Source organism: Thunnus maccoyii, chromosome 11 (assembly GCF_910596095.1).
Source record: "Thunnus maccoyii chromosome 11, fThuMac1.1, whole genome shotgun sequence".
Lineage (NCBI taxonomy): Eukaryota > Metazoa > Chordata > Actinopteri > Scombriformes > Scombridae > Thunnus > Thunnus maccoyii.
Window position 1 is genome coordinate 32,613,120 of NC_056543.1, and position 26,706 is coordinate 32,639,825.

At 39.9% G+C, this 26,706-nt stretch overlaps 1 protein-coding gene across 1 annotated transcript; it reads right to left on the reverse strand.

The window, feature by feature from the left end:
• Positions 1-3,717: 3,717 nt before the first annotated feature.
• On the reverse strand, positions 3,718-26,620 carry sucla2 (succinate-CoA ligase ADP-forming subunit beta). Its single transcript, XM_042426190.1, has 11 exons — positions 26,508-26,620; positions 23,128-23,323; positions 20,833-20,932; positions 20,126-20,288; positions 18,533-18,661; positions 14,816-14,954; positions 12,316-12,477; positions 11,762-11,904; positions 11,318-11,438; positions 8,221-8,309; positions 3,718-6,732 (listed from the first exon to the last, which is right to left on the reverse strand). The coding sequence occupies exons 1-11, from the start codon at positions 26,589-26,591 to the stop codon at positions 6,658-6,660; spliced, it is 1,401 nt and encodes a 466-aa protein (XP_042282124.1). The 5' UTR covers positions 26,592-26,620; the 3' UTR covers positions 3,718-6,657.
• Positions 26,621-26,706: the final 86 nt, after the last annotated feature.

Here is a 26,706-nt window from a genome sequence, read left to right on the forward strand (position 1 = left end):
GAATGAGGTGAAGACAATTGGGCAGTGGCAACCGGTGAGCAGGTGGGTGTGGAAACCAGGCAAGAAAGTCTGGGGGCATTGGGTGGACAGGTGGAGAATGGTAAAACCAAGGGAGGAGAGTGTGGGGTTAATGACAGGGAGAGAGGCAGGAAGGGCAAAGGAAACTAAATAATCAGGACGGAGACAGAAATCATGACACACACATTAACTGTCATCTACCGAAAGGAAGAAAGGTGAAGTTGGCATTCTTTAATTAATGAATAGTTATGTCAGAAGTGGTCACTGTGAAACTGTGAATAGAAGTCACTGGAAAATAAACTCTGAAGTGAACTGTGAAGCCAATCATACTCTGTCCTAACAACAATAGAAAGTTATCTTAATACATTTACCTCATACATAATATGTTTACCATCAAATTTATAGGCAGCAACATGGAACAGGCCTTCAGGCAGACAGTAGACATTACAACATTCCTAATTTCACATTTCAAAATTGGAATATTTCATTTATTTGCTTAATATCAACACAATGATCATATATCTTAAAATGGTGTTAATTCAGACACATACCTCCCTTGTAAACCACTGGTTTGGATGAAGTGAGCATAGCTCCCTGTGGTGGATCAGAATACTTGTGCTCTTTAGTCTGTAATGGAAGAATTGTAACAACCACCTCTGTGTCTTTTTTCCACAGTGAAGTTAAGTGCCAAAGGGAATTACAAGTCAGTGACGGCAGATTATTATCTATGCTTGATGAAGAAAAAACATTCATTACAGAATAAATGGACTCATCAGTATCTGACACGTTACACCAAAGTAAGGCGTATCCATTTTTTGCAAAACAGCACAATCAAAGCAATGTACATATTATATCATTTATTTTTAAGGCTCATTTTGACCGTGCCACATAGCCACACAGAGGAATTAATGTACCCGTGTATCTTTTTCATGAGGATCCAGTTTTTCTTTCTTCACTTCTACTGGATTTGATTTGATACAGTACATAATGACATGGCTATGGCCTCATTGCCCTTACAAAAATGGTCAAGGGGCCACATTATATATGACCATATGCCCATTCATTTTACTTACAACATGCTTTACTCTGAGTAACTTAATAGGGGCATACACCCTATTAAGTTACTCAACATCTCTTGGGCCCAGATAATGTTAAAGAAACTGTACCTGGCTGAAGTACCTCTGACTCCTTGTTTGTCCTGAAACCAGATTACATTGAATCATTTCAGATATCCTTTTGTGTTGTTTTTAAACAGAGCTAAAGTAACTGAAAACCACTGCTCAGGCTTTACATTAACGTCAGTAAAACCGTTCAGAACAAAAGAACTGATTCGAACATCTCTTCCTCCAGCCTTTTCCCAGAGATCTGTTCTGTCTGTGGCCTTTCTTCACGTGGTCCATGTTTGGATTAAACACATATTACTTTTTCCATGTTCTCTATTTTTCCGCTCTCCTCGTCTCCCTTGTCACTTTATGGGGGTTGGTATCCAGCTTCAGGTGTATCATCATACTGTTTAGTAGTGGGCATCACAAAATGTATATGTTTGCCATCTTGTGATTCAAGTCTATAAATAAATTCACAGTAAAAATGAGTTTGTAACATGGTTTTATTTTTTAATTAAAAAAAAAAAAAAAAATTAATTCTATCGCAAGTCAGCATACAGTAATTTCCTTATCACGGGTGGGGTAGCTAAAGTCTTATTCAGACAGTGAATACCGGTAGTCCGGAGGTCTTTGAATCTGACTGTCCAATTTCGAATGTTTCTCTGTGGTGTTGTGTTTTTATCTCCTGAACAAGAATACAGCAAACAGGTCAAATAATGTGTTGTAAGTAGTTTGGAACACTGAAGCTGCGTTACAATGAGCTGTCTACATGAACTCAGTCACAGGGACAGAGCCTGGTTCATTTAGAATGTATCCAGTTATTGGCTGGACAAACATGTCTGTCCCTGACTGACTGACTGACTGATGAAGTTACACCACTGGTCAGTCGAAGGCCGCCGAAGCTTGGGACAGCCATGTATCCCAGAATGCATTTCGCACCAACTGGCAGTGATCAGCGATGGCAGAGATTTTGAGCCAGGCTAAAAGCTGTTGTAAATCTCGCTTTAGGACTGTTAATATGTCCCTTTATTAAGTTTTAAGATTTTTAAGGCGAGAAAGTAACCATGTAGATTCCCAATATGTGGTTAATAATGCCTGTTTGGAAATTAGACGTTTTCGGAGATGTGAGGAGTTTTCGGAGCACTTCCTGGGGGCTTGGTCGCCACATCCTGTATCTGTCCTTTCAAATGAAAAGCCCTCTAGCATTTCATACATAGTCCAGCCATATACCAGGGTTTAACCTAGTCTTGTTAATGTATTGGTTGTTCAGTCACCTGTTGACTGTGTGATTTGTGAATGAGCCTGTGCAGAAGGTCTGGTTACCCGTCAGAACAGTTTTCTCTCTGTGCTGTATAATGAGTAATGAGCTTCAAGTAACAAGAACACTGTAGGCTTTGTAGGCTAGTTTTTGTGTATCATGCATATTGAGTGTGTCTGTCAAATATTTGATACATGCATTCATACTTTCTGATGTGCACGTAAACTTCTAGATCTGTGAAGAAAAAGTATTAAGTAGTGATCTGTGCCTGTATCTGAGCTTAACATGTGTAGTGCTTTATATACAGTATGTCCGTATACTAAAAAAATACATAGGAAACATGTATATCATCTATCTGTATGTGCACTGACTGTGTTTGATGTGAACATAAATCTGTTGTCACAATAGATAGTATAAATTTGAAGTTCTTTGCTTTGTTGTTAAAATTACACATCGTCCTACTTTATATTTATGTGTCTGACTCTTCTGAACCTCTCCACTGCTAAAATGAGCACTTAGTTTCAGAGATAATGTAACTGAAATGTTATACTACCATGTTAGTATGCTACTACTGTATTACACTTTCTTGTGTATTAACTGTAAATTGCACTTAATTCTGTTAAATGATTTCTTAGCTCCACTTTTGTTGCTTAAAGGAACAGTTTGAACATTTTGAAAAATACACTTATGATATTGCTTTCTTGCTGAAGGTTAAATGAGAAGACTGATTCCACCTCATGAAGGTAATTAGCTTAGCATAACGACTAGAAACAGGGGGAAACAGCTAGCCTGGCTCTGTCCATAGTTTAAAAAAATACACATATCAACACCTCTAAAGCTAACTATCATTAACACGTTACACCTACTCTAATCTGTACACAAACAGAAAGGTAAAGATGACAATTTTTGGTTTAAGTTGTTGTAACTATTGCTTGATGAACAGTGACATCAAGACTGCGAAGTCAATGTGCTCCACTGTTTGTCAAGAAATAAAGAATAAATCAAAATATTTTTTTAGGCTCGCACTTAGGGACAGGTTAAAGAGGTTGGAATAGACACACACACGGTTCTGACTCCTGAACACTTCCATGTGGACGTATGCACGTCCAACTGGATAGAGACCCCAGGCACGCTCAGACCTGCTGGAGGGATTATATCTGGCCTGGGGCTACCTCAGAGTCCCCCAGTAGGAGCTGGAGGATGTGGCTAGGGAGAAGATCGTCTGTGCTATCTTACCAAGTCTGCTACAACCGTGACCTGGAAGTGACATTAGTGGCAGAAGATGGACAGATGGATGTCCAAGACAACATGAGCAAAAAAACCAAACCATAGAAACACTGATGTTCTCTGCGTTTATTTTTTTTTCTTCCTTTGTCGTACTCCTTGAAGGGAGCATAAATATTTTACAGACTGAGAACATCAGTTTGGTTATTTACAAGATATAATAAATGACGTACAACTCACAATGTCGGCTTGTGTTCGGAGCGCTGGAGGAGGAGAAGGAAGGAGAAGAGGAGGAGGGAGAAGAGGAGGTGGTGGAAGGAGGAGGAGGAGGAGGAAGGAGAGGAAGGGGGGAACTACAGTAATTTCACTGTTCTGCTGAGAGCACGTGGCCCGCCCCAACTCTGACATTACATACAGAAACAAAAGGGCTACCGCTGTGTGGCATGATGGCAGATTCAGAATAAAGCGGTGGCCATTGCAGAGGTCCCTGTTCAACCCTGAAGCAGCAAATTCTTCAATGAATGGGATACAGTAGAACCAAATAAATAAACAGAAACACAAAGCTCCAGTGTCTCTGGACGTTAACAATCAATTGCTTGCAACTTTCAACATCCAAAACAACAACGACAAAAAACTCTTAGGGGATGAAGCTTAAGTGCTGCAGTAGTTCATTTAAATCTTGGACTTCTACAATGGCTGCCACCAACATGAACCTACACACAAACTCACCATTAAGCTTCAGTCGAGGCCGTTGGACAGTCTTTACTCGTGGTTTTAAGCCCCCTTTGTTCAATTTTCAAAACAACATGTGGACAGAAACTCATGAACATCAGCCTGCACTTCAGACATCCACTTTGCCCCCGTTAGCTAAGTATGCTTCACTTTGGTAGGACAGGGTCTACAGACCTTTCCCAGTCTCCTGATGACAGTGAGAAGTTGCACATGTGCACACAGTCACATGTGTTCATGCTAAAGCTGTTTGCAAATGATCATCAGGGGAGAGATGGGCTTCCTTTTTCTTATTGTGAACTTCAACAGAGAGAGATTCAGGAAGCAACATGAATGCAGGAAATCACACCATGTCAACTGATTTAACATTCAGTCGACTCTACTTTTAGCCTGCATGTTCCTCCCTGGGGGCTTTTCTCTGGAAAAGTTGAGCTCCACAACAGGAACACTTAATAAGTCATCAAACTTATTTTAAAAATTTAGCTGGGAACACCACCTCTGTTCAGTATGACCACACTACAGCTGAGGCAGAATGGAAACTCCAGGATTCATCACTACTCGCACAGATCCCTGCATCCATCAAGGTAATGTTTCAATACAAAGTGAACAGTGTAAGCTAACGAGGCGAGGTGTTATCAGCCTGAACCTCCAACACCGTGTCACACCCCTAAAACTGGAAGCCGAGTGGTTTTTGGGCTTTTTGAGAAAACATTGTGCCTGGGTGAGTTGATGCATGTCATACGCTGCCAACAAGAAAGAAGCTTGCTACAAAACCGTTTTCTTACAATGATCTTTGCTGGTAAACAAGGAGCAATGAGGTTTTACATGTCCAGGTTAACATATTGAGATTTCTGCCTACATCCCAATATCATCACAGATGTCACAGGGACTATTTCTAGAGTAGAAAGCAGTTCCAGTGAGAAGTGTTCACAGTGAGCTCTGTGGATTGTCCAGAGCATTGTTTCTGAAATATGCTGCTGATTTTCATTTTTCAATGCTGTGAACATTACAAATTAATTTCATTTCACCTTCATTGTATTGGGTTGGAGGCAGAAATCCCAAAACCAAACCAAACCACTAGAGGTAAAACATCTGGGCTTTTTTCCTGCTTTTGGAACCCGACTCTACTAGTAACCACTGCAAAACATTCTCCAGACACTTGACAATGAGCCTGAATTCAGCTTCACATAAGAACATATTGAGCCGGGATTCAGAGAGGACTGTTTGTGTTCTCACTGTCACAATATAATGGAGGGTCTCTGCAATGTTTCTCCAGTTTTGGAAACAGGGAGCAGCCTTGTATCTGCTGTATGAGCAGTACTGCACAGCTGATGAACACCTCTGCCTATAGCAGCTAAAGAAATGATGCTGAGGCACCTGCAGGGAAGAACAGCACATTATCTAAAGCTATTCCTGTGTCTCAACACTATCAACAACTCGGTGCTACGGAGTTGTTTATTGTTCTGTTATTAAGGAGAGAATTGAGGCCATTTCCTCTAGTTGACGCCACAGCTCAGTCAAATGCAATCATTTCTTTTACAGCACATAGTTCTGTGTGTTTTCAGCACTTCATGTAATTTGTTTGATGAAATGCATCAAAGTTCTGCATAGAGGGAACAAGTCCATTCTTTATTCTCTTACATTCCTATATAGATAGAATCAACACACTCAAAAGGTACTCATGCAAAACTATGTGTGTGTATTTATGAAAGTAGCCTTCCAGCCATCCTTTTATATCCACTTGATGTTAACAGCACTGATCTGTAGCCACTCTGGCTCCTGTCTCACAATCATTCATTTTAATTCAACTGAAAAAACTAAATTATGTGAAGTCTGAATCTGAAATCAAACAAAAAATGCTTCAGCTGTCCTTTTTTATTTATTTAAACGGAGTGAAGGAAGATTTCCCAACAAGTACCAAAGTAAACAGTCTGGTTGCCCATGTATCTCACTCTCTCTGTGTACGTGAGTGAAGGAAGGGAGGTTTGAAGGTGGAGGTTTGTGCGTATCAACTCAAGTGCAACATAAGCTTGTAGGTTTGACTAAACGTGGAGAGAGATGAGGGTTGAGACAGGAAATGGAGATTACCATGTGACTAAAAAGGAGGCTACGCTCTCTCTGTTGAAATGCAAAAGTGAGGTCCATTATGGTGTTTGTGTTGGATGCCTGTATAGAGTCATACCACCATGCCACAGACTAAGAAAGAAAAAACTAAGTGTCTCAGAGATCTTGGGGGCGGGGGCGGCGGGCCGCTGTGGGTGTGTCCAGGGGTGACAGAGGAAGTGTTTTGGGTGTGGAGTTCACGGATGTCAGGGTTGAGGTTTCTTAGATGGGCAACTGGAAGGTGATGTCCACTTGAGCCTCCTTAGCCAGAGAGACGATTTCAGAAAGCTTTACAACCTGTGAACAGACAGAGAATCAAATGAAGTCAACTAAATATCTGAACACACACTGGCCAGCAGCTCCTGGTGTTAACAGAACACACCAATGGTTTAGTCTGTGTTAGCCCGATTACTACAAATCACATACATCACCACTAAACCCTGCTGTGCTTTAGAAATGTTGATGTATTTTTTATTCTGTTTCAGATGTCCACTTACTTCTATTTAAATAGAAGACATCTTTATGTACAATTCATGTATATTTTACCAAAGGCGTTCAACACAACATACAAAACTGTACTGGATGAGACAAAACATTTGAGGATGCCATCTTGGGCTTTGGGAAACAGGGATCGACATGTTTTAATATTTTCTGACATTTTATAGAACAAACAACTAATCAATTAATCAAAAAAATATTTAACAGATTATAGATACTGAAAATAATCGTCCTACAATATATAACGTGTTAATTAGTGAGCTTCAGAGGTGCTGGTAGATGGATTTTGTTACCTTTGGATAGAGCCAGGCTAGCTGTTTCACTAAGTTTCGTCTCTCTATGCTAAGCTAGTTAGCCAATAAAAGCAACTTGATAAGTTAAAATATATAGATATTTACATATATCTGACAATATTATGGCAATAAATGGAAATAAAATGATTATGTTAACCTCTTCAATGGGAGAATAATACAAAGGGGAGAAGTGAAGGAGCCAGAGATGATGCCTTGTCAGCACAAACCATGAATACAGATCATTGTCAGTCTGTCACTCTCATACATGCAGCTCTTAAATTCACTACCAGTTACCCAGATGACCAGTCACGACAGTTCCAGCTGGCGATCATCTACATTACTGCTGCAACTATTGATCATTTTCAATGTCCATTTATCTGGTCATTATTTTTTGATTCATTGATTCATCATTTTATATATCAAATGTCAGAAAATAGTGAAAAATGCCTGTTATAATTTCCAAGAAAAACTCTTGCTTTGTCCGAACAGACCAAAAGATAATCAGTTTACTATAGGGGAGATACTAGAGAGGGAGAGTAGAGAGATGAACATGAGCGTGGCGTGCTGTTGATGATAGCAGAGAGCAACTTTGTTGAGACTGTGACGGACAGTGTATGATAATCCTCATCCCCAGAGTGTAAATTTAGTTTCTGTCTGTGTCTATTTGTTAACCTAAATGAACTGAAACCAACATAAGCCCCGTTTCAACCAAAAGTTCCAGGTACTTTGGAACCAGAAGAACTAATCTCAGGAACTCAACTTGGAACTGAATGTCTTCAGGTGTCCACATACAGCACTTACCTGGAGGCTTAACAGAAAGATACTTTCCTCTTCTCCCCACCCTCAACACATAATGGTGTATGTGAAAGTGAATGATCCAGTTAAAGTAATTTAGAACTCGTTATTAAAAACAAAAAAGGTAGAACATGATGAAAAGACTGTGTGTGTGTGTGTGTGTGTGTGTGTGTGTGTGTGTGTGTGTGTGTGTGTGTACCATTTTGGCAGCTTCATCCAGGTCATCACAGGCCAGGATTTTCAATGGACTAGCAGCTATCAGAGCTTTTGCATCGTCCACTCTTGTCCCTAAAAAAACAAAACAAACAAAACTCAACATACTGTATTTGAATTCTTGAATGCAGTGCAACATCCTCAGAGAGCATCTAAGCAGTCTTCAGTCTATTTACATTTCCCACCCTCCACACAATGCATCCCACCTGACTGCAATACTTCACAGTGCAGCTGTGTTACTGTCAGACATGCTTTTGTTTTGAAATGAAATATGTATTAATATGATGTTTTTGCCATGCTACCACAGATTAATTTGATTGTGGATAGTAGATACTCATGGTCCCTGCTTTGGTGACAACCTGAACTGTCCAGCAGCAACATCATCATGCCACAGTTTCCACCTGGATATGAAATATCAAAATATAATATCTAACAGTACTGAAGTTAGAGGCAGCAGTTGTGAGTACTGAGGAAGCCTCTTGAATGAGTGAGAAGACGTCTTAAAGACCTAAACAGCAAGTCCAATCCCATACAACCATCCTATAAACTGAATGACAGACAGTTTTTTAATCTAATAGACACGTCGTTATGAGCACATTTCTACCTTCCAGAGAATCAACCCATTTGACTGTGACGGCCTTGACCTTTTCTCTAGTGCACACTCACAGGAGGAAACAGAATAGCAACTAACAGTTTGTTGTTCCGTCACCCTACTTCTAGAAAAGAAGCCACTGTCCCTCATTCAAACTACTGGAACTAACTACTAACTGGTTCAGTTTGCACTCTACTTTACACTTTGTGTACACTTTTATGTTGTTGCCATTTGATCATTTTATTTTCTGATTTGATTGTAGGGGTGGGCCAAAAAAAATCGATATTGCAACACTGCAATATTACAATATTTCCACTTGTGAGTGGATACTTGCCAAGTATCGATACATACAACATAGGACCACTCACAATTGATTCAGCTGCTTTGGCTCAACACTACCTGAGAGCCACTACCCTCCACCTCCTTATGGAGGTGCTGAACAGAGAACTGGAGTGATTGTAAGTGACAATGAAGAAGAAATGTAAACAAACCTAGAAGAGTGCACTCAGTAGAGTGCAGATGTCTGCCAGGTGTTTCTGGGGGCATGTATAGCCTCAGTTTTCTTTAAGATGCATAGAACAGTGTAATGGTATGGTAACTGAGCATCCTCTTCAGTTTGCCCAACTTTAAAAACTTGATAAGGTCACAAACAGGATGATAAGTCCAAACTTTTTAATTTAAACACAGTTATTTCTTTAGAACATTTTGTGGTAACACGCCACACAAAATAAACCCCTTCCCCACCTCTCTCTCCCATCCCAAACATCAATTGTCCCCCCCAGGCTCCCTTACAGTCAAGATGGCTGCAAAGCTAACAAAAACGGATCACAACATATCAGGTATGGAATTTATCTGCAGACGCTCCAATTCAAGATGAGACCAAATTTTTCTATGGATGTTAGTTTTTGAGCCACAACAAAGGCATGTGGCCTGCAACGGACTTGTTTTTAGCCTAGCTGATTAACGGAAACGCCTTTTGCTGCAGTTGTTGATCACTTGTGGCCCCTATTGGCTGGTTAAGAGGAGTAACCAATCAGCAGTCAATGGTGGTATAAAACGCATTATAAAATAGGGTTTTTCAACAATTGTGAATGACTGCAGCCATGAGCGGTCCTTGAGCATGCATAAATAAATGTGCATAAAAAATATTAGGCTGATGGGTCCAGCAGTATGCAAGATTAGCTGCAGACAAATACAAACACAGACACACACAACCAAACATATAATAATAACTAGCCATGAGCAGCTGCTGTCAGACTCCCTGTGTCCTTGCTGGAAACACAGCGAGTCTGCTGGAGCTCTGACCTTCACTAGAAGTACATTCACGGCCCTTTGTAAAAGTTTCTGTGTGGTACCAGTGTTGTAGCTGAGCTAGCGGCTCTACTACGAGAGGCTCTCCAGTGTAAGTGTTTGTGTGTGTCTGTAGGGGAGTGTCTGTACGTAGCCGCTGCTGTTTACCATCATCTAAACATCAAGTTTAGCCTACTGTTGATACTCGTCATGCCTGAATATCTTGTAAAGTTCTGAATATAGCACAGTTAGTTATCGGCGGGTCGTGTGTTGTGTTTACTGCCACAGAAAAGAAATAAATCTTTGGGTTATTATGACGTCACCTCTCTGTTGTCTTTTATCAGACTTGCTAACTCTACCAGCAGCTCTGACTCCAGATGGTGGTGGGGGGTGTGTGTTTTTTCCAGGATTGTTAAGAGGCTGATGGCTCAAGATAACCAGCAGATCATACAAAGTGAGGCCAGGTGAATACTAGAGGTGGGGGAAAAAACGATACAGCATAGTATCACGATATTTTGTGTGGCAACATTGTATTGATACATGGATGCCAAGTATCAACCTTTCATTATATAAATTAATATTTTAAATATGATTTAAACTTTTTGGTACTAGAATAATAAAATCAGTTGCTTTTTCAGTCCACTAGATGATGCTGAGAAGTTGTTTTTTCTGGTGAGACAAGCAGCAGAGGTCACTGTCAGCGGGATTGGTAGGAGGTTGGTTAAAACTAAAATGGAAGACAGAAAGAAATCAATAATGTGTCTTCCACATTTAGATCAAATGTCTGGACTTATTTTGGATTTTTTAAGAAGGAAGGGAAGAAGGAGATGGATATGACACATGCAATTTGCACGGAGTGTCGTAGGAAACTAAAATACTCTGGGAATACTAAGAACATAAGGCCTCCCCACACATGCCACCATCCCTGGTGTGATCTTATAATCATCTACACACAATTGTTGCATAACAATATGAGAATGTTCAGTTTTTAATGATATAACAGAAGATCATTATGAAATCAAGTTCATGCAATCTCAGAAAAGTCTGAATTGTGAGAGTTTGTGGTGATCTTTTTAAGTTATTATCATTTGAATGCTAAAAACATGTTCACAGCTGAACAGAGCTGGAGTTTAGCTGCTGCAGGACATCTGACAGGTAATACTTTATCTATCAACACTGAGTGTGTGTGTGTGTGTTCTACCTTGTAACCGCACTACAATGGGGATCTTGAGATCCAGGTCTCTCACAGCCATGATGATGCCCTGGGCAATGACATCACACCTCATGATGCCTCCGAAGATGTTGACCAGGATGGCCTGAACCTGAGCGACACCACCACAACACGCACAATTAAAAACAAACATTTACATGAACAGTCCAGACCGTAAGTATTTGGACAGTTCCACATGTGTTGTTCTTCAGGTTCATTGCTTCAGCCCATTCAATTGTTAATAAAGTAATGGATACCACATCAAAGTGCCAAGCCTCAGCTTTAATTTGAGCGGGTTTACATTAATATAGAAAGAACTGTATGGGAGATATAGTGTCACATAGTGTCCAAAGTTTAGGCTAGAAGAAATAGTGTTATGGTGACACAAATACTATAATACTTACATTAGAGAAAGCAGGTGTGTTCTGGTCTTACCTTCCTGTCAGAGGTGATGAGTTTGAAGGCCTCGGTCACCTGATGGGCTGTAGCTCCGCCTCCTACATCCAGGAAGTTGGCTGGTGTGCCGCCGTGCAGCTTGATTATGTCCATGGTGGCCATAGCAAGACCTGCTCCATTTACTACAAAGCACAAAGCCCACTGGTCATTCCAAAGTAATGTACTAAATTAGAAAAAGATATTTTTACGCATTAAATCTCTTTTCTACTGTTTACAGGCGTAACTACAGTGTGTGTTGGGTCTGAGCGTTGCTGAAACACGGGTTGAACGTATCCTGTGTTGACACAGACGGACTAACACTGCTACTACTCCACTGACATGTTGCTAGCGCTACACCCCTGTGTAGATATGGTGTTGGGTACGAAGGAAATAGTTGTGCTGCTATTTGCCGTGTTTTTACTTTGGATTTGGCACAACTGCACCTACTTCCAAGGTACATGGAGAAGGAAAGAAGTCTGAAGGGGTTAAGACTCCAACAGCACTTGTAGTTAAGAAGTTAGTAAAGAATCTCGCAGTATTTAGCGTGTACTGACCCAGGCAGCCGATGGTTCCATCCAGGCCAATGTAGTTGAGGTCGGCCTTGGCGGCCTGCCGGTCCCGGGGGTCCTCCTGGGTCCAGTCCTGCATATCAAACACCTTCTTCTGGCGGTACTCTGCGTTGGAGTCAAAGTTGATCTTGGCGTCCATGCACATCACTGTTGACGAGTTGTGTGTTGAAATAATTAGTCAATAAAATGAGAAATGAAAGTCAACAATTTTGATAATCAATTATAATCACTAATCAACAACTACATCACAACCACAATCAACATCACAACATTTTTTTTGTTTCCAGCATCTACTGTGAGGATTTGCTGCTTTTCTCTGTTTTATGTCATTATAAGCTGAATATTTTTGGGTTTTGGACATTTAAGGACATCAACTTGGGCTCTGGGAGGTAGTGATGGCATTTTCCACTACTTTCTGACATTTTACAGACTAAACAAATAAACAAAAAATGATTCATTATTAAAAAAAAGATCAACAGATGAATCAACAGTGAAAATAGTAAGTTGTAACCCTACAGCATTTATATATAAACGAGAAAAAGTACATTCATATGAATTCTGGGCTGTCCTGAAACATATAACAGCAATGAATAATAATATTGACTAGTATTTTAAATGCCAGAATTTTCATGCAGCAAAAGCACCTAACTTCTCATCAGGCTGATGTGAGAACTACTGTCCTTCCTTAGTGTATTTGTATTTATCATGTAGTACAAAGGTCAGTGGTTTTCAATTCATATGAGTGTGAGGAGCTCATCAATGTGCATTAGAGAGTAATTAACCTTGACTGACACACACACACACACACACACACTGAAGGGGACATTACATAGACTTACAGTCATTTCCTGGAGACTTACCCTAACCAATACTTGCCTAACACTAACACTTACTCTAACCTTAACCTAAAACTAGCCTTAACCACTGACTAAAATCAGCTTTTTCCCAATTGGGGACATGGCTTTTGTCCCCAGTTGGACAAGCGCTCCCCAGTCAACTGGTCTTTTGTATGAAATTTGTCCCTGAAAGTAGGCTATGTCAGAGAGAGACACACACACACACACACACACACACACACACACCTGAAACTGAAATCAATCGGAAAATAGTTTGTGCTAACAATGAGACTGACACTTAGGCCCTGTTAACATCTGATATTAACATCATCTTGTGTGATCCAATCACAAGTGGACAAGTATGTCTGTTCACACCTGACATTAACATGCATCTCCACATGTGTCTTGAGTGACCACCTGTGATCAGATCTCACTTCCCCGCTCTATATGCAAATAAACACATACATCATTTCCGTTTGCAAAGACCAAATTCATTGTTAATCAGCCGGAGGAAAGTCTAACTTTACTTTTAACGTTATCATATGAAGAGAGATGTCCTCCCCTCTTCCTAGTAATGTCTTTGTGCTCCTTCATGGCAGAGTTTACAGCTCTGATCAGTCTGATCTCCAGCTGTGATTGACCACCGCAGCCACAGTGACGTCGGGTTGCGTTTCTCCAAAAGTTGACTATGGCTCAACTTTCCTGCCACAGTCCAGTGCGACGCCACAGCGGCCAAAACGGCCACAGATGAAACGCACTACCCCCATTCAAATGAATGGGAGGACTGGCGTTTTCACCGCACCGCCTGATTTGGTCTGAATACGGCCTACAAGATCATATACAGGTGTGACACATGTACAGTATGTATGTTTAGATACTTAAGTAAACACAACTTGCACAAATATACCTCTTCCATAACTTATTGAGCTTAAAAAACAAGAATTCAAGCCTAGAATCCACTTACTGTAAGTTTTCCTTTACTCTCTTCCCTTCTATTCCTCTGGCTCTTTCTTTTTTTAAAGTTGTTAGTATGAAATTTGTCCCTGAACCCCAACAGATAACGCTGACATTATTCTATATTTTTCTGATTCTCAACAAAGCCCATTTGCAGACCCAAACCAACCATGTATTCATCTCTAAAAACTTCTCCAACCTGTCTGGCACTCAGTTCCAAGCCCATTGGTTCCTACTGAAGACATACATTTTTAAAAACCAGCTCACAAATACATAGTTTCATTTTTCAAAAAGGCTCAGTAATTTCCTAAAACAACTGGGCACTGTAGATTTTAGCAAACACAAAAAACTGCATTTCTTGGGGACTATTTTCAGTGGCGGATGAATCCACATTTGGTTCTCTAGTAAGTATTTCTGGCAGCAGGACAGTGTGTGTGGGATTTACTTAAAAGAAAACTACAGTGTATGTGTTCATGGTAATGAAGGAACATATCACCCAATGCAACAATGTCACTGACTGATGTGTTTTTAATCATTTTTGGAAAACAATGGAGCTTCATATCAGGCTTTGGATACACACACAATACTTGTTTTTGAGTTTCTAAAAAGTTGCTTAAAAAAGATTCTGTGGACCAGTACATCAGTATGAGTCAGTGTGTGTGTGTGTGTGTGTGTGTGTGTGTGTGTGTGTGTACCAATGCCTGATGAGTCCTCCACCATGGGGTTGATCTCAACCATGGAGGCGTCGTACTTGATGAATACATTGTACAGTTTGACCATGTTCTCCGCCGCCTCATTCACCAGCGCTGGTGGGAAGCCCATCTTCTGAGCTACCTGCAGCAACACAAAACATTTCAACACATATTATTTCCTGGGTGTCATTTCCACACAAAGATCAGAGCTGCACAGCAGGGACTCCACTCACACTTGTGGATAAAATAAGCAGCAAAACACTTCACATATCATATAACAATGTAAAAGGGGGTGGTAAAATAATCTACACATTTACAATATCTTTCAAGTGGCTACGATCAATATTTCTATGACAGGCATGTTGTGATGAACCCACCCAATTCTGCAGTTCATCTCAGCACTACTGAGTGTTTGAGTATCTTTCAGCTCGTTGTTTTGATGTTCTGGCCCACAACTTTACTGTTACTGATTCACTCTCATCAGTGTAGTTTCCAGCAGCAGGTGGCAGCTATTTCCAGTGAAAAAGCTCTAAAAACTCTGCTGTACACTACCTGCTCAGCACAAAACAGCAGAAAGACAGACTAGCTAGTCACAGCTAAATGCTGAGATGTTTTTCTCAGGAGTTGGTTGAGACCAAAAATAGGACAAAAGAGGATGAATATTCAACTTATCATCATCATCAGGTGGACACAAACATGACACCAAATGAATGTTAATATTGCTCTGTGACTGCTGGATGTGTTACTAAACAACTGTTTGCTATTAAGCTAGCCATATCAACTTAAAAGGTGATGATATGGCAATGTTTTGTTCACAGCAAGTGGACAAACAAATTTATTGAAGGTTTAATTACAAACACTGCTACAACAGTGGGTCTTATGTCAATGTCTAATGCCAATTGTCAGAAATCACTGTAAAGGTGGGTTCAAACCTTTATAACATTTCTCTTAGGCTACATATCATCTATCAGTTTTTAATCCTTCACTAAATCTAACCTTACAGGAATAGTTTGACATTTTGGGAAATATGCTTATTCCTTTAAAATATCAACACATCAAACAAATAATTAGACAGTACACAGCCTGTGTGTATGTGTGTTTTCAGAACATTTCCATGTAATTTAGCATGACACATTGTCAGTATTTCATATCTAAGCTTTGCTATCTAAGCTGCAGAATTCATAAAATATTCTAAAATATTTCTTGTAAACTTTTAAATACATTTTTGCACAGAAGGAGGACTGTGTTACATTGTAAGTGCATTGTAAAGGGATCTTCTGATGGTCAGCATGAACAGGAGGGATGATTATGCCAAAAACAACCTGTTTCTAAGTTCATTTTGGCTCCTGAGGGCAAAGCAGCACCTTTACCACCTCAGGCAGTTAAAGAAAATTCCAAAAGTGTTTCCAGAAAGCTGTTGCTGTTGAAAGTGGCCTGCCTGGTGCAGCAACAATATGTTTTTTCGCCACAAAAGATGGGTATTAATAGTATGTTTAAAGTTGAAATAAAACAATTTTAACTTGGGGGTCCTGTCAAGGTCAGAGGTCTCAATCGTAATGGCTTGGGGGAAGAATCTGTTCATTAGTCTTTACTGTATGTGCTGGTTTTAATACAGCAGAGGTGAAGGGCTCCATTGCAACGGTAGTAATGCTCTTGCTCTACAACACTTTGTGTAGAGATCTAGCAGAATGCTGAGCCAATCACATCCCTTTCTGTCAGCTTTCCATCTATTTTCTCCAGCATATTCTGTTTTTGTTGTCTCAATATTGCACCTTTTTTGTTATCTTTATGTAGCACATTTTGGGTTTTTTGTTTTTATCTCAACTGCACACTGGCACCCACTACATTTCACTGCATATCCTGTGGTGTCCATGTGATGAATAGAAATCTTTGAATCTTGACTACAGACTAAAGTTGTACCATCATTATTCCAAATCAAGTCCATAAATGCATGCTATGATTAAAATGTAGCAAAAGCTGTTTAAAAGTTATTGGTAATGGCTAATAAATTAATTTGAAAGAGATGCCACCACAACATCCAGTAAGCTTTCATTTCATCATTTCCACCTTTAACATCTTTTAAATCATTTATTATCATCAAGAAAAAGCTGGACTTGTACAGAGAAAGTGGAAACACAGCAGACCTGCTGTTCTTTATGAAACCAGGCAGTTTTAAACTCGTGGTCTCAGTGGACAAAAATAAAGAGGTGAGAGAAGATCATCTACTTGAGGAGCCCCACAATCAGCACCTCCTCTCTCTGTCAAATATATCGAGCCTTTGCTCTCACTATGACAACCAACATATTCAATATCCAGAGCCTGCCAAAGAGATCTGCCGCAACATTATACTGAAACAGGAAAAGGACAATGTTTCTCTCAGAAGACACAAACATGGAGAATTAAAAGACAGAGAAGGAAAGAGTAAATTTACAACCAAATTCAGAGAAGAAGTTAACCAAACACAACCCCTTTCGCATTAGTCAGGCGACACTTTGCCAAGAAAACCATATAAAAACATTGGTTTGTGCGGCAACATGCTCTATCAATGCCTCCGTAGAGGTGCCATAGAGCAGTACACGTGTGTGTCAGCTCCTGGAGTTTATGTTTGGTACCAAACTGTGTGAAAAATAACATTTATTAACCTGTTCTCACACAACTCCCTCTTTATACTACTTTTTCCACATATGCAGTAGTACTACAACACCTGGAAACACACTTTGATCTGTAAGCTCAGTCCCCATTTAAGAGGGAACACGTGACAACAAACAAACAAACTCAACCAAAACAACCAAAGATTCCTAAAGTCCTGTATCAGGGCTAATTGCTACCAAGTTGCCATGTCAGCAGAAGTTGATGTGCTGAAATATTTTAATAACACGATGTCATCAGTGGTGCCTTTCAGCCATTCAGTTCCTTATTCTCTTCAGAAGTTGTGATTGAGTCTATAAGCTGTACAGTTAGCAGCTAGGCTACATTACTGTTGACAAAGAGCTTCTTACCATCAACAAGCATCTCACATATAAAGAGATACTGTGAGTGATGTGCATTGTGTGACTGGTCACCATATCTTCATGTACCTCTGCTATTGTTTGTATTTTGTTTATGATTCCTTGAAAATAACACCATTTATCAGTTCTGTGAAAAGACGCTCATATCATCATCCTCCCCAATCAAGGCTATATTTTTGACCGTAATGGATGATTTTGATAAGATCTGAGTGATGTTTATAACAACCATCAGACTGAAAAATCAAACAGTATGATTATTTTCAAAGCAACTGCCAGTTTTAAAGTGCAGCTTTTAGAAGGTCTGGAGAATGATTATAAATTTGTTAGTGACTGAAAAAAACATCAGTGAGATGGGAAGGAATTTGATATTCTCAGGCACCAAAAGAAGATCATGAATACTGAATTATTTAAAATATCTTTCCTTTTCTCAAGACCTAAAAAACAACATGTGAGAGGAATGAAGTCTGCTGAGTACAATTCAAAGATTAACTTCAACTTCATTCTTGATTTGTAAGACAGACTGGACCTGTATCTTCTTCAGGAAATAGTTTCCCTCTGAGAAATAAAATACAGCCCCTTTGTGACTGAGACACTGTAGCACTCACTGCAGCACAATGCAACCTTCTCTTCTCTTCTTCCTTTTTTCAATTTCGGCTGCAGCCCAGAACACACAGTTAGAACATCTCCAGTCTGTTTGTGGCTTGTTTTCTACCTTGATAGCCTGCTCGATCTTAATGCCTTCCACAATGTCGATGGGCTCCTTCACAATGGCGTCTGGATTTTCCGCTGCAACATCTTCAATGTTCACGCCCCCCTGCGAGCTGCCAATCAGCACGGGGCCCTGTGGGACACAAGAGGGAGAGATGAGGAGTTAATACTCAGAGTTACTGCACTACTGTGAATTCTCATACAAGCGCTGATATTCAAATAATGGATGAATCTGAAATAATAGCTGGGTTGAATTACCTCACTTCCTGAAATTCTTTCACATTAAAAGCCTACGTATGAAGGCAAGGCTACAAGTAAATTAACATTCTGGAGGGAGTGCTGCATTTCATTCATGATAGATGAAGATATTAATTGTTCTAGAAAATCAGCAAAATGGACATGACCCTCGCTGTATTGATGTACTTTTAATTCATGCTGTGGGAATGGACATTACATTGAATTAATCAAGACAACAGCTCAACATGGAGGACGTTTTAACTTTGCATTAACAGAGGAACAGGTGGAATTAGGAAAAAAAGCCTGTAACCACTGTTTGAGAATTTAAAGGACCAGTTTGTAGAATTTAGTGGCCAACCAGTGGTGAGGTTGCAGACTGCAACCAACTGAATACCCCCCCCCCTTCCCCTTCCCCTTCCAAGCGTGTAGGAGAGCCTATGGTGACTGTGAAAGTTGCAAAAGACACGAAAAGCCCTCTCTAGAGTTTGGTTTGTCCATTCTGGGCTACTGTAGAAACATAGCGGTGCAACATGGCGGGCGGGTTCTGTGGAAGAGGACCCGCTCTCCATGTAGATATAAAGGGCTCATTCTACAAAACAAAACACTGATGTCTGATTTTGAGCTTTTGCCTTCCTAGCTATTATTCTCTAAAAACTATTTTAATGTCACATGCAGACTGCAGGATATAAAAAGGTCTTCACAGTCAACTAAAAGCCTTTCCTATCATATCCACTGTCTGTTCTGTATTCAGCTGATCCGATCTGGCTTTAAGTGAGTGAGTGGGTCAGTTTAAATGTCTTGCTCAAAGACACTTCAGCAGGACTCACTGGAAATTGAATGGATCAAACCTCGAACAGACCTAGTTCATCTGTGTCTAACATGCACCAATGTTATCTGTCATCATTACTATTAGTACTGTGCTGCCATCTAGTGCCGTCATTCAGCATAAACAGCAGAAAAAAGTACATTAAGGGGTTTTTTGATGACTTGTGAGCATTAAACTACTGAGAGCAATGAAAATATTCTTACTAGGCTCTTGATTATTAATGAATTCATAGAGCAGTTTGAGCAAGAAACACAATTCAAACTATTTACATGATCATTTATTTTTCTGATTCATCTGTATAAAATGACAAAGAATAGTAAAAGATGTCCATCACACTTTATCTGAGCCCAAAGTGATGTCACAACAACACAACAGTCCACAACCCCGAGATATTCAATGACAGGTTTTTACCATTGGTTTCATTCGTGGTTCAATCAACAACTTCAAACTCTTCACACAGTCACCTTTATAAACACACTGCTGGACACAGCAGCTCATTTTACATATCAATATCTACATGTGTGTGTTCCTCACCTGATAGGACCTCTCCATGGTGATGGCGAAGTAGTACTCTCTGCGTGGGTACCTGCGCTCGCAGATGAACACCTGGTTGCAGATACGACCTGTCTCTCCAGTCTGCTTGGTATACAGCTTTCGACCAATCATCTGGGACGAAATGTCTCGGGCCTCCTCTGGCCTGGGAGGCAGAGAAGAAGGGGAATAAATTAGAAATGAAGAGAAGATTATCAAAGGGAGACACCTTGCATATTACTTTCTTGTCATATCTTATCTAATAATTGCAATCTGAGAAAATCACAAACAAAATGGCTTTGAAAGAGCTGCTGGTTAATGATGAACAAAACAACAGTGTAGTTTCACTGGAGGAATGTTGATTCTAACATTCATAAAGAGAAGAATAGATACAGCCTCTGTTGTTTTTTTGGTGCTTAAAATAGAGCCTGAAGATAATTCTTCATCCTTTCATGTTCTTGCACCCTCTCTGCAGCTTCTTCCTGCTACACTGGTGACAGGTACAATTTCAGACAGCCAGCAGTGTCAATTAAAACTTATGTAACACTCTAGAGAGGCCTGCAGCACTTCAGCCATTACTTAACTTACTTCTGCAGTATTTATCTTGGAAAAGAAGATATTTCAAAATTCTATGTGGGAAGCTTCAGGTGACAGGCTGCACACATCTGAATCCTCAGCAAGCTAACAACAACAGAGGCTGGAACACTTACGAGTAGACGATCCTCACTCCTCCCTTCAGTCCGCCCTCAAATGTCCCCTTCCCTCTGCCACCAGCCAGCACCTGAGCTTTTACCACTAGGTCCTTTGTACCTGACACACACACACACACACACACACACACACACACACACACACGTACATTCCATTGTCATTATTTTAGCAATTTGTCAAGAAAAAATGCCAAACATTCTCTGGTTCTTAGTAAATGTTTGGCCTCGCATGTTCCACAATGGCTGCTTCCCTCTGTTTGAAATCATTGTAAACTGAATATCTTGGTTTGGGACTGTTGGTCAGGGAAGATGAGCAATTTGAAAATGTCACCTTGGTCTCTGGGAGATAGTGATGGACGTTTTGTGTGGAGCAGCTCAGTAATGTTATCTCTTTTTTTAACACAACACAAATCTATGTTTTATTATTTAGAAGTTGATTGTAGGGATGAGACAGGTTCCTTTACTCTTTTTAATTTGAGGAGCTTTTTCTATTAGCCACTAAATCTGCATCTTGAACTGATAATCAACTGTGAAATACACTGGTTAGATATTAGATGGTGTACAGAATCCTGTGTGGTCAGTCATTGTAGCTTAGCATACGCAGATACAATGTCGATAGAAGGCCTGGTTAAACACTTGAGTGCATCTGACAGGCAGTTTAAGTTTAAGTTAGGTCAAGGTCAGAGAATGGTGTCACCTGTCATGATTTATGATGGCGTAGCCTGATACACACTGCAGGGCCTGCTGATGCATCATCAATACTGGGTTTCCATAAGGATGCTCACCCAACTTTTGGCACATTTTACTGTATTGTTACCTTGTTTCAACTTCGTACTATCCTGGAATTATATATGTCGAGTGTCAACTGAAGCCACTGAAGTAGGAGGCTATGTTTAGACTGAGTGTGTGTTTGTTCCCATACTGAGCAGCCTTGGCTTCAGCTATTTAAAGCCTCCACACACAAAGGTCAGATGTTAGGAAAGGCTCAGAGTGGTGTTCAGGTCCTTCCTGGTGTCAGCAAGAAAAAAAATAGACTGTGGGTTTGTTGATGAGGACTTGTGCTGGGTGTTGAATCTCAATACTTTAGTGTTACCTACTGGAACCTATCCATAACAGCGGGGTTGAGTACCGAAAGTTGGCATTAAGTGTCCAGATTTGTAATCACATTTCATTATTATCTGATCAGATTCAAATCAAGATTTTAACAGTTTGATTTTTATTTAGGCAAAGTTGTGTAAAAAGGGTTTTGTAGAAAAACATATTCCTTTATATTCCTCAAAGTAACATATCTAAATAAGTATGATTGTGCTGAAACATTCAGTTGATAATTCGACGTGTAAATTACAGTTTAAGTTATATTTGTGCTATTTTCTAGATGAAATGATTCATCCTTAGTCATAAAATACACTGATAATGACTGTTTGCAGCCCCAATACTAACTCTCGAATCAAACATCTACTGAATCACTTATTTTCTTTTTCCTACACGCCCCGAAGTCTGTCACTGACTGAGTGAGGAAGTTACACCATTGGTCGGCTGAATATGTCACTTTTTTATGTTTTTAGATTTTTTTCAGGCACAAATAGTGCCATGATTACCTACCAAAGGAGACTGTCATGTGATATTTATGTGAGAAGAGAGGATCTGCTCGCTGTCACTAGTGTAACTTCCTGTCAATTTCCACATGTTTCATGCATCTAGTGTCTTTTCAAAATAAAGCACTTCCGTGTTCATGATAAATTAAATATATAACAACAATATAACAAATACATTTAAGAATGCAAACTTTACACACATGAAACACACTGTATAGTGTTCGTTTACACTCAGCATTGATGATTGATGATGATTGTTACTGCGTTAAAACTATTTTTCAGGTTGTGGGTTAGTGAAATAATCAATCAAAAATATAAAAAATAAATCTTGACTCAGCCCTTTCAATAACAGCACCATAAAGTCTAAAGCCATTATCTGGTGCAATGTATTTTTAATGTTTTTCTTATGTGTACAGCACCTTGAGTTATAACTACTGTCTGAAAAGTGCTATACGAATAAATAAACTTAAACTTACATAAAAACAAACCTTATAAATGTTATGAAATCTTATAAATGCTGCGATGTCTATGTCTGATGGTAACCAGGCGACATACAAATTAAAAGCCCTCTAGCGTTACATACACGGTCCAGCCATATACTGGGTTTTGTGAAACAGTTTTTTTGTTCATCTGTAGAGGTAAATATATTTGATACTGATATTATGTTAATATTAGAGGCACTTTCCTCAGTGAGGCTTACCGATCTGCTTGGCCACAGCGTACGCCTCTTCCGAGGAGCTGGCCACCATGCCAGCTGGCACAGCAATGCCAGCCTCTTTCAGCAGGCCAATGCTCATGTACTCATGTAGGGAGAGGTTCCTCTGCTGCTGCTGCTGGTGGGGGGGCTGCAGCTGGGACACATGGCCTCCAAACAGACCAGAAGAACCACCAAGAACCTGGAGGAACAGAGAGAAGAGGGGGGGGGGTAACTGTAAATGAGGTAGTTGCATTTAGTCCTCTTTGATAGTAAACTGGATATCTCTAGGTTGTGGACTGTTAGTCGGGACAAAACAAGACATTTGAGGATATCACCTTTGACTTTGGGAAAACGGTGATGGACATTTTTCACCATTTTCTGACATTTTATTGACGAAACAACTAAATGATTAATTGAGAAAGTAATCAAGAGATGAATCAATAATGAAAATAATGGTTAGTTGCAGCCCTACAGTCATCTTCCTGACAGGACAAATTGCAGCACATTTAGTGATCCTCTAACATCATCATCGGGTTAAAATGTTTCTTTTCTCAGCTGTACTATGTGTTTAGTGCTAGTTAGAAAATGTTGGTTTGCTAACATTTTCTTTTCTGACATTTTTTCTATACTAACATTTTCAACACGCTAAACTAAGATGGTGAACACAGTAAACATTATACCCTCTAAAAGCATGTTAGTGGTTTCATTGTGAGCAAATGTGAGCATTGTTAGCGAGATAATGTTAACATTTAGCTCTCAGCACCACTGTGCTGAGAAGTAAAGACTCACAGAGCTGCTAGCATGGCTGTAGACTCTAAAGGATGATAAGAAAGTCAATATAAATTAGAGAATATGTTGTTAAATGTATATTTGAAATATCTGTTTAATAGCAGTCTGTCATTCAGACACAACACAGGCAGAGAGATGATGGTCTGTAACACAGCAGCTTAAGAAGTGAGAGCAACAGGTGGAGATTCTTGACACTAGAGACACATCTACAGCAGTTACTTTTTTATAATAGAGAAGTGTTTGCAGTCCACAGAATAACAGAAGCAACTGTGAAAATTTGATTAAGGATGTGGGACCAAGATGGTGTGGTCGGACATGAACAGGAAATTCCAGTAAAAAGTGTTTCTAAAGTCAGCTGAACTGAGTCAGCTGGACATTAGAGAGATTTCTTCAGCAGAGGAAAATATCACAATTATGGAAAACTACAGAAGACAATGATGCTGGTGTGTGACACTGCACTGGCGTTTACACAACAAACTGCTGATCTGGTGCACTACCTAACAATACAGAGCAGAGGGGGGAACTGGAGGTTCATTTAGAGAACTGCAAAGTTTGGACATACTTCTGTCTGTATCAGCAGTTACATGTGACAATGCATGTGTACAGTGTTAATAATGTACAGCCATCAACATCTCAAAAGACAGAAGGGATCAGGGAAATGTAATCATGCCAACCTAATTTCATGCAGGGAACAAGTCCCTCTAACATGATGCAGCATTTCCTGCAGCATGTATAAGAAAAATTCCTCTTCATTTATGTTTATGGCAGCCTATATCTAACATAAACATGGTTTTTGCTTTTCACATGATTTGGTTTATTTTACTATAAAGAATCTGAACCCATGATTCAATAAAAACCAGATGGACCAGGACCATACTCACCAAAATCTCAATGATACCCACTACCCAGTCAACCCTACTAAGGCCTGAGTCAATATGGTGACCTCTGACGCCTCCTAGCGTGGCTTTGGCCCACTTCAAACGTGAGCAGAGGTGTAATGATCTAAAATAACTGAACACATCTGTTTGGTAGTGCAGGACCTTTAAGTTTTGAACTCCAAATCACTGCAACAGAATGAAATCAAGCAACATTTTTGCTTGTAGCCCTTCAAAATCCTGAGATGTGTGTTCGCATTTATTTGTCATAAATTGATCTTGCACTCATTTATGCTAAACAAATCCTACAATGAGTAAAAACAGGAGAAAACAAACAATGTTTTATGTTTGTGCCCAGGATCATTTAATCTAATATGACACCATATGGCATGACAACACAATTCAGCCATTAGAGATAGTAAAACACTGTTTCACAGTAGTTATCACTTTAATATTTCTGCTCGCATTAAACCATTGTAGGAAATGCTGTAAATCCCCAGTGAGCAGAACTTCTTTATGGCAATGTTGGATTTTTATTTTTTCATCAATGTGTTGAACGATCTTGATTTGTCAGGTTTAATCAAAAACATAATTCTGGGTGTGTTTTTATCATCTGTAAGAACTTAATCAATAGATTTTCCACAAAACTGACTGTATCATGATATATCAATATAACAATAAAACAGTTACATATACTGTAATACATTTTCACCAGGTACAGTTATTACACTTTAACATTCAACATTCTAAGGTGGGTAAGCCATTCTGACAGAAGATTTTTACATACAAGAAAGGTACTGTTTTAGTTCATGTGGATATGATGAGAAAACAAGCAGGGACATTCAGTATTCAGCTCAAACAATCTCTGAATGACAAATATATCAAAAACACTCAGACAGATGTGTCTCTTCATCACTGTCAACCAGCCTCATATGCCACAGACACATGAACATTTAAGCTATAACAGTGTTACAATAACCAATTTAAATATTAGGTTCCACTTGAAACCCCAAATCCAACATTACAGACATGGGGATATGTAGGAAACTTGCGTGATAATACTTGAGATGTTATTACTTGAGTCTAACAGTGACAGATTTATGGTTTCCACCTGAGACTTGCTTGTTCTTGTAAAATAATGACGAACACATTTACTGTACACTAGAACTACCCAGCCGCATATGTTTACTGATATTTCGCTTGGTTTTGGCTGTGGTCATGCTATGCGTTGACATCTTTCTCTGCAGTGAAAGCCCTTATTTGCGCTCACTGAGGCTGAGCGGATTTGTCCAGATAACTTTCAGAGACGACACAGCGGGACAGACGCGATGGCGCAGAGCTCAGAACCAGCAGTTGGAGGTCACTGAGCTGCAGCTCACTGTGTTCAGTGAGCACATTCAGCTTCAAACACACTGCTAACAGCAACACACAGACAGGACAGAATAAAGTGAGGTCAAAGTGTAACTTATGTGTATGTTAGCTGGTCTTTTTGCTGGGTCATTTCAGGGCAGCAGCGGTGACAGCCGGCTACGCTAACGCTAGCTCTGCACCAGTTAGCACATTAGCCAAACCAACGGAAACTCAATGAGGATAGTGCTAATGTCAAATTTAACCCTGTCAGTTTTAGGGAAACTGTAGTCGTCAGGGAAGACGCAGCGCCGTCAAGGACACCTGCTCCGAAAGCTGCGGACCTTCACTTTAATTTGGACACACACTCACCTTGGAAGCAGAGCTGATAGTGTTTCTGGCCCCTGAATTTCTCAGGCTAGCCGTCAAACGGCCGCAGATCAGGGACGTCGCCATGTCTCCCTCTAGAGCAGAGTAATGAACGCGCGTGCGTAGTGAACTGCAATGTCGGCTTCTACAGTGTCACCTTCAGTTGCTGTCGGACATAATACAGTCATTTCAAGTAGCCCAG

Excerpts from the sequence above, each read along its gene's own strand:
- sucla2 (XM_042426190.1), bottom strand. The coding sequence starts at position 26,591 with ATGGCGACGTCCCTGATCTGCGGCCGTTTGACGGCTAGCCTGAGAAAT. Across the intron at positions 23,324-26,507 it reads CTATCAGCTCTGCTTCCAAG|GTTCTTGGTGGTTCTTCTGG; the intron begins GTGAGTGTGTGT and ends CTGTTCCTCCAG. Across the intron at positions 6,733-8,220 it reads TGGATGAAGCTGCCAAAATG|GTTGTAAAGCTTTCTGAAAT; the intron begins GTACACACACAC and ends GTCTGTTCACAG.